This window comes from Lolium rigidum, chromosome 3 (assembly GCF_022539505.1).
Source record: "Lolium rigidum isolate FL_2022 chromosome 3, APGP_CSIRO_Lrig_0.1, whole genome shotgun sequence".
Taxonomy (NCBI): domain Eukaryota; kingdom Viridiplantae; phylum Streptophyta; class Magnoliopsida; order Poales; family Poaceae; genus Lolium; species Lolium rigidum.
Genome location: NC_061510.1, coordinates 114779807 through 114787018, shown reverse-complemented (window position 1 = coordinate 114787018; position 7212 = coordinate 114779807). Strand labels below are relative to the sequence as shown.

Sequence of the window (7212 nt, the reverse complement as noted above, 5' to 3'; positions counted from 1 at the left end):
CGTCCCAGGAGAAGCGATCGTCGTCGCTCTCCTCCTCCGATTCCCCGTCGGCGAGGAAACGGAGGTCGCTCTCCCCGTCCGTCGAGGACCGGTCGTCCTCGGACCAGATGGAGAAGTCATGGTCTGACTCCTCCCCGGCCGCAATGGCGCGACGGGTGTTGGCCGCATGAACCGCCGCCGGGTTGTGCTCCGGCGTCGGCTCTCGGGACATGGAGGACTGGCTGGAAGGATCCGATAGGGCAGAGGAAGAAGAAGACATGATAGCGTAGGAGGACTTGTGGACTGCTAATGCGAGGGGGATGCAGAGCAGAACTGTTCATAGCGGTTAAATAAGGGGGGATATGGTAAAAATTCAATGCCACAGCAGTTTCCGAGGAAGTGGTGTTTGAAAGAAAGAGAAGAGACTGCCAAGTCACGCGGAGAAGTTGAGAAGGCAAGTCATCATGAGGACGGATACTGTGACGGTTCTGCCACGACATGACCCGACGGAAGCGTAATGATTTTGGAAATACCATTTCCAAAACCAGGGGGGCATGTGTTATCACCAGGATTTAACCGAGTCAGAGGTGGGCCGCGATCAGGATGGGCTTAAGGAAATATACATGGAGGATTACGTGAATCGGCCTTTTATACCAAGTTGGGCTTAATTGCCCGTGTAGCTGTAACATATTAGATCGTATCTTAGTTTAGAGATAGAATCTTATTCGTGCACGGTTTGGTGCACGCCCGCATTAGAAAGTCCGCTTGGACTATAAATATGTATCTAGGGTTCATGGAATAAACAACAACTCACGTTCAACCCCAAAACAAACCAATCTCGGCGCATCGCCAACTCCTTCGTCTCGAGGGTTTCTATCAGGTAAGCGACATGCTGCCTAGATCGCATCTTGCGATCTAGGCAGCACAAGCCCCACGTTGTTCATGCGTTGCTCGTATCGAAGCGCTTTTGATGGCGAGCAACGTAGTTATCATTAGATGTGTTAGGGTTAGCATTGTTCTTCGTTTAAGCATGCTTACGTAGTGCAACCCTTGCATATCTAGCCGCCCTCACGCCTATCTCAGGTGTGGGGCGGCACCCGCTTGATCATTATTTAGTAGATCTGATCCGTTACGATTGCTCCTTGTTCTACAAGGATTAGTTTAATATCTGCAATAGTTAGGCCTTACAAAGGGGGAGGATCCAGTGGCACGTAGGGTGGCGTTCGCAAGTCCTAAACGGGATGTTCCGAGGATCAACTTCATGTTGGTTTTTAGGCCTTGTTTAGGATCGGCTTACGAGCACCGTGCGTGGCCGCGAGGCCCAACCTGGAGTAGGATGATCCGATTATGCGGTGAAAACCCTAAATCGTCGTAGATCTCATTAGCTTCATCTTGATCAAGCAGGACCACCAAGTATTCGTGCACCCCGTACGAATCATGGGTGGATCGGCTCTTTGAGCCGATTCACGGGATAACTCTGAGAGCCGATCGAGGCTCGTATTTAATGTTTACATGTATGCCCTGCAGGAAACTAAGCGAGGCATCCCCATCACCTTCCTGACCAGGTATAGGTCAGGTGGCACGCTCTTGCACTTCGCATCGCCGCGTGTGACCAGAAGAGCATTGCGGGCCGTCGCTCGGAGGGGTCTCAGCCAGCCGCAGCTCTAGGCTCTTCCCGGCTCTACGGTGTTGACAAGGCCGCTGCCCGCCGGTGGGTTTTGGCAGTCAACAACCTTTGCAAAATATATTTAAGGTTTTGGTCCTACAGATTTTTGGTTCTGGTCCAACATTTTTGGTTTCACTAGTTTGGTTCCGTCTATTTATCACCGTCAGATCGAGGAAAGTGGATAGCTATTAAAAATTCCAACCACCCTAAATCGTTACATAACAAATTAGATGTTTTAAAGTCAATTAGATTCTAATTTAACTTAAAGTTTGACTCAGTTTGCATTTTTCTTTTGATTTGGCTGAGCACGTTTTATTTATGTTCTTCTCTGATTTCACCTCTCACTGTAATCTTATCGAGTTCTTCCTTTCCCTCATCAAACAATCCTCTGTGATAGGAGAATTACTGATGTCAAGCTCTGCCAAGGCACAATGCGCTATGCTCCCCTTTCTAGCCTGTCGCGACACATTGTGATGTTGCGGCAAGCTTGTCAAGGCGCACGAACTTAGACTGTTTCCATGCTTGGCACTCATTTTGCGCGGGAAATACTATGATGTATCTTTTACAAGATGGGAGCAACCCCTGGGGTCATTATACACTCATCATTGACATAGCTACAATCGCATCTCGGCCCATGTTGGTGTTGCCTATTGGGCAGTCGTCCACTTAGCTCGTCGGTTGATGTGTCCTAAATACATGCCCCTGCACCTCTTTTTTTTTTTAAATAGAAGGCTCTCCGGCCCAGCTTTATATATAAAGCCACACACAAGATAAGGTTCGATACAACTCCACACCTCACACATAACAGATAACCGATGTTCTTAGACACGCCCACACATACAGCTCCCCGCAGTACATAACCAGACACAGCACACACATCCCGGATCCCTCGCATGCCCCAATGTCGTCGTAGATGATCAGGGTTGGGATGTCGTCCTCATGTCGCGTCAGACCGCGTCCGCGCGTAGAGCCTCCTGACGCCGCCCACCGCCAAGTCCAGCAAGTCCATGTCCCTCGGTCTGACCAGAACCCTCCAACACTGCATATGTAAAGATAGTTGGTAGAAGATGTCAGCCGGGTTGCCGAGAAGCTTTCCCTCAATGGCTAGCTTATTACGTATGTTCCAAAGCGTCCAGCATTGAGCCGCAAAGGTGAACCACGCTAGCCTACGGAGGGGTTAGACAAGCCCTGAGAAAGTGCAATGAAGTCCCCAGCCCCTGCCGGGTTCCAGTCGCACGAAAGAAGCTCCCTCACCCCAGCCCACATAAGTCTTGCTAATGGGCAGGTGAAGAAGATGTGGTTGCAGTCCTCCCAGGCCCCGCAAAGCGCACACATCCCATTGGAAGGGCCATGCCGCTTAAGAAGCTGCTCCCCCGAGGGCAGCCGGCCCCGGATCAATTGCCAGAGGAACACCTTAATCTTTGGTGGTACTCTGGTCCTCCACACATCTTTGAACGATGCGGTCGCCGCCCCTTGCGCCAACCTAGCATAAATAGAGCTAGTGGAGTAGATACCGGACGGCTCCAAGGCCCAAGAGATCTCGTCATCATCCGTGCTTAACGGAAGTCCCTGTACCTCCCTGCACAAGTTGTCCCATTCCACAGTTTCGGCGAGACCAAATTGTCGCCTGAAGCGTAGGCGCCATTCCCCTGGCACCCCATCGAGCACCCTTGCTCCATGAACGGTGATGAAAGGCGACTCACAGCAGCTAAAGAGTCTGGGGAATCTCGCCCTAAGTGGTCCGCTGCCCGTCCACCAGTCAGTCCAGAAGTAGGTTCTTCTCCCGTTCCGAACCCGATGTTTTGCCCCCAGTTTGAAATGCCATTTGACCTTTTGTATCGCATTCCAGAACTGGGAGCCATGGGTCGGAACCTCTCCCGCATAGAGATCCCTGCCCCGCAGGTACTTTGCCCTGATCAGGTCTGCCCAAAGACCTTCCGCTCCTTGGTAGAGCTTCCAAATCGCCATTTATCATTCAGATATTATATACATACTCCCTTCACGCCAAAATAAATGTCACAACTTTATCTAGATTCGCTGGACATGTTTCACTGTGTAGATACAGATAACCCTACAGATAAATCTAGACAAATCTCAACACTTAATTATTTTAGAACGGGGTAGTACTAATTTGTCTTACGAATATAGATGCATGTATTAATTGTTGTTTCTTTGTGTTTTCTTTTCCTTTTTGTCTTATTATCTATGATTTATTGGTCGTCTTATTATCCATTAACATGTCATGATCATCGCCACCAAGTTTAGGGTGTGAAAACAACCAGTGTGTTATTTTGTTACTTGCAAGAATCCTTCGCCACGATGATTTGAGATGAAGTTTCCAGAATAGACACAAACTTCATGTTCCTAAACTGAGACTACATGAAAAACTAGTATTTGCTTTGAAAACATTTGGAGGAAATCAGAGTTCACAGACAAAAATACAAATACACTCTCAAGTCTCATATTCTCACGACTCAAATTAAAATGTCCCAATTCCACACATACCGCCTGCCTGGTGCTCTCTCGTCATCGCTGGGAGCAGCTTTATTTGGACGGAAAGAAAAACACACGCACACATATAGGAACAATATATTACTGAATGAATTTCCGCCTAGTGATCGAATTGATTTATATGTAGGCATCCGGGTTGGCGATGAGGTAGGCCTCGGCGCCCTTGAATATGGCAGTGACGGAGTCCTTGGCTTTGGTGATCTCGTCCTTCACCTCCACGCCCGGAAGTAGCTTGTAAGTCGATTCCACCTTCACAACACTCCCACCACTGGCCGTTGGCTCCACCTTGATGTGCGACGTGGCTGTCTCAATCGCCGTGCCAATGCCGCCACCCTCGATGAGGGTCGACTTGCACTCGCACTTGTTCTCGTCCAGGAACTCGAGCTTCTCCTTCATGAGGCTAAAGGGCATGGCTGAAAGATCAAATGCGTGTTATTTAAACCATATATATGCCAGATTCCAATTTACCAGAATGAGTACCTGAGGTGAAGTTGAACTGCCTCACGCTGCCGATGTTGCCTTCTCCCTCAACGGGGTGGGCGCTGGCGACGATGTGGGGTGCGAGCTTGGGTGCCAAGGTGTGCCAGTCCAATACGGCTGCGTGAAAGAGGCGTGGCGCTTCCACCGGCGACTCGAACTCGAGGGTCCAGCTGTTGGTGGAGGCCATTGATGCCTGTGATCGACTATGAGTCTAGCTATGACCGGCTGGTGCAAGTGATAGGAGCTGGAAGGGTTGTGTAGTGCAGCTGCTGCTTGGTTGCCTGGAGATCGGAGAAGTAAGAGCTCTAAATAGGGCTTGAAAGCTGGGGTTGGTGAAGCTTGGCCCGTTCGCGATATGGGTCTGGTGAGTGGAGACTGGTGAAGGCGTGAGGCGCCAAACCGGGGATCGAGTTTTTTTCCAAACTGGATGGCCCCGTCGGTCGCCTATGCTTTTATCATTGCTGGTATTGCTATTTGCAAGTCAAAAAGCATACGTCAATATTTAGATATAAGAGGGACGAATGTCTTGTCAAATCGGCATCACCGCCGAGTGGGCAGATGAGCGGAGAAAATGAGAAGAGAAGAACGGACGTCCTGATAAAAAAGCACAAGATAGCTGTTGTTGGTGTAGTTTGAACGAAGAGGGTGCTGGTTCTTTTCCTTGTCGTGTGTAAATTTCTCTGTACCTTGGCCTGCAAGGCTTTTTCTCTGTCTGTACATAACATGCAGTCCTCCTGCATGGTTCCAAAAAGAATCTCAAGTGAATTTCAGCTTTTACGTCTGAGCTAGTTAATTTTTACACTAATTACCACATTTAGCATTATGTCATCCAATTTCCCTATATAGGGACAGTTTTGCAAGATTTTACCCCTTGAGTGGGTGTGTTCACACTGGTGGGTGCCGATATTCAGGACCATGTGGCTTGCCACACACCGGAGTTAGTTTTATCGCCTTGTGTTTTCTCCAAGCTTAACCATCTTTCACACATGTAACCCAACTCCCATCCCCGTGCGGTGCCACTGCGCCCGCACCGGGACAACCCCAGCCTCCCTCTCCCCTCTGTTGCCGCCGAGGACGAATCCCGGGCAAAGCCCGGTGGCACGGTGGCGGCGGCTTCTCCTCAAGCGCCGGGGGTCTATGGCAGCGGCGGCTTGATCTGGATCCCGTCGGCTGTGGGGGCAGACGAACGGCGGCGGGTTCCCTCTATCTGATCGTGGTCGTTCGGTGGGTCGCCAGGAGGCAGCCGTGCCGGCCTGGCCCGGAGGCGGTCGGCCTCTTGCTCTTCTCGGCCAGCGGTGGTAATTTGTGGAGGAGTATTTGGCTTTGGCTCTGCACCACGAGGACGCCCGGGGCGACAATCAGGGGCTTGGCGGTGGTGGTCTCTTCCTTCGCCGGAAGTGGTCTGTCGGATTGGGGCTGGTTGTGGCGATCTCCTGATCTCACATCTAGTCCTAGTAACGAGTTGGGGATGCGCGGATGCCGGTGCAAACCGTGCTCCGATCCTGGTCGTGGCGGGCGATGGCGACATCACACGTCGTATCCTTCTTGAAGGCATCGATGTCGCAGTCTGTGTCTTCTCAATTGTGCTGCTCCGAGGAAACCCAAGATCCGGGTTTCCCAGATCGGACGATGGCGGTGCTCTATGTGTCGTTCTACCTCTTGAGGCATCATTTTTGGAGCAACTGCTGGATAGTGGTGGGTTGAGGCGGTGTGGTGTTCATCTACTGCGTCGACGATGGTAAGTCTCGGCGGCGTGGCGCAGCGGAGTATCGGTGTTGGATGCGGGATGATTAACGCGTGCAGGATGGTGGTGCTGTCAGGCGTCAAGGTGACGTGATGGCAGGTTTGGCAAGGTCAATACAGTGATCCCTCTTGGAGATGGGTTCCGGGAAGACAGCGGTAGCGATTTCTACGGCGTGTGCAATGGCGTGCGCTGATGGTCTGCTTGACTGGTTGTGCTTCTCACCCACCAATAGATGGCTTGGGAAGGCATTCGGTTTTAGATGATGTGCGTTGGTGTATTGTCAGGGTATTGGCCCTGTTCATGGTCTCCCCCTTCATTGCTCTTGTAGGTATAGCGAGTTGTCGCTATAAAGGTGGCTTCAAGTTGATCTTTGTATCTCACTTGTAAGGCTTTGTGAATAATCTAATAAAAAAAGATGTGTGCATCATTTGGATGCAGAAGCTGGGGCTATGCTCCTATTTCAAAAAAAAACATGGTATCATGTGGTCATGACACGTGAACCATCGGTTCAGAATACTTTAACAAATTTAGAATCTGTTAAATCTGGCAAAGGAAATCACCAAAGGGGTAAGAAAATCTATTGAGTGAAATAATTAGATTAAGAATGTCAAAGTTGGGGTAAGGAGCTTTAAATCGCTCTTTTTTTTATCTCAGGACCCAACATGTTTTAATCCAATGTGAACATGAAACTATGGATGCATATACTATCAGTAAAATGATTCAATCTACCCACCAATCTGTAAATTGAATCGGGCGGCATAATGCACACACATGTTGCTCTCTCTCTCCACCTCCCTCACACCCTCTCATCTACTGTGATTTCACCATGCAT

General features: G+C 50.0%; 1 protein-coding gene across 1 annotated transcript; it reads right to left on the bottom strand.

Moving 5' to 3' along the window:
- Positions 1-4250: 4250 nt before the first annotated feature.
- On the bottom strand, positions 4251-4823 carry LOC124698042 (pathogenesis-related protein 1-like). The gene is made up of 2 exons (XM_047230571.1): positions 4637-4823; positions 4251-4569 (listed from the first exon to the last, which is right to left on the bottom strand). Exons 1-2 carry the CDS (start codon positions 4821-4823, stop codon positions 4274-4276), a joined length of 483 nt encoding a protein of 160 aa, XP_047086527.1. The 3' UTR covers positions 4251-4273.
- Between the last annotated feature and the right edge of the window lie 2389 nt (positions 4824-7212).

What these genes read in the sequence shown, in the direction of transcription:
- LOC124698042 (XM_047230571.1), bottom strand. Translation starts at nt 4,823, where the DNA reads ATGGCCTCCACCAACAGCTGGACCCTCGAGTTCGAGTCGCCGGTGGAA. An exon ending in GCAGTTCAACTTCACCTCAG is followed by an intron (nt 4,570 to 4,636) that starts GTACTCATTCTG and finishes TTGATCTTTCAG; the next exon opens with CCATGCCCTTTAGCCTCATG.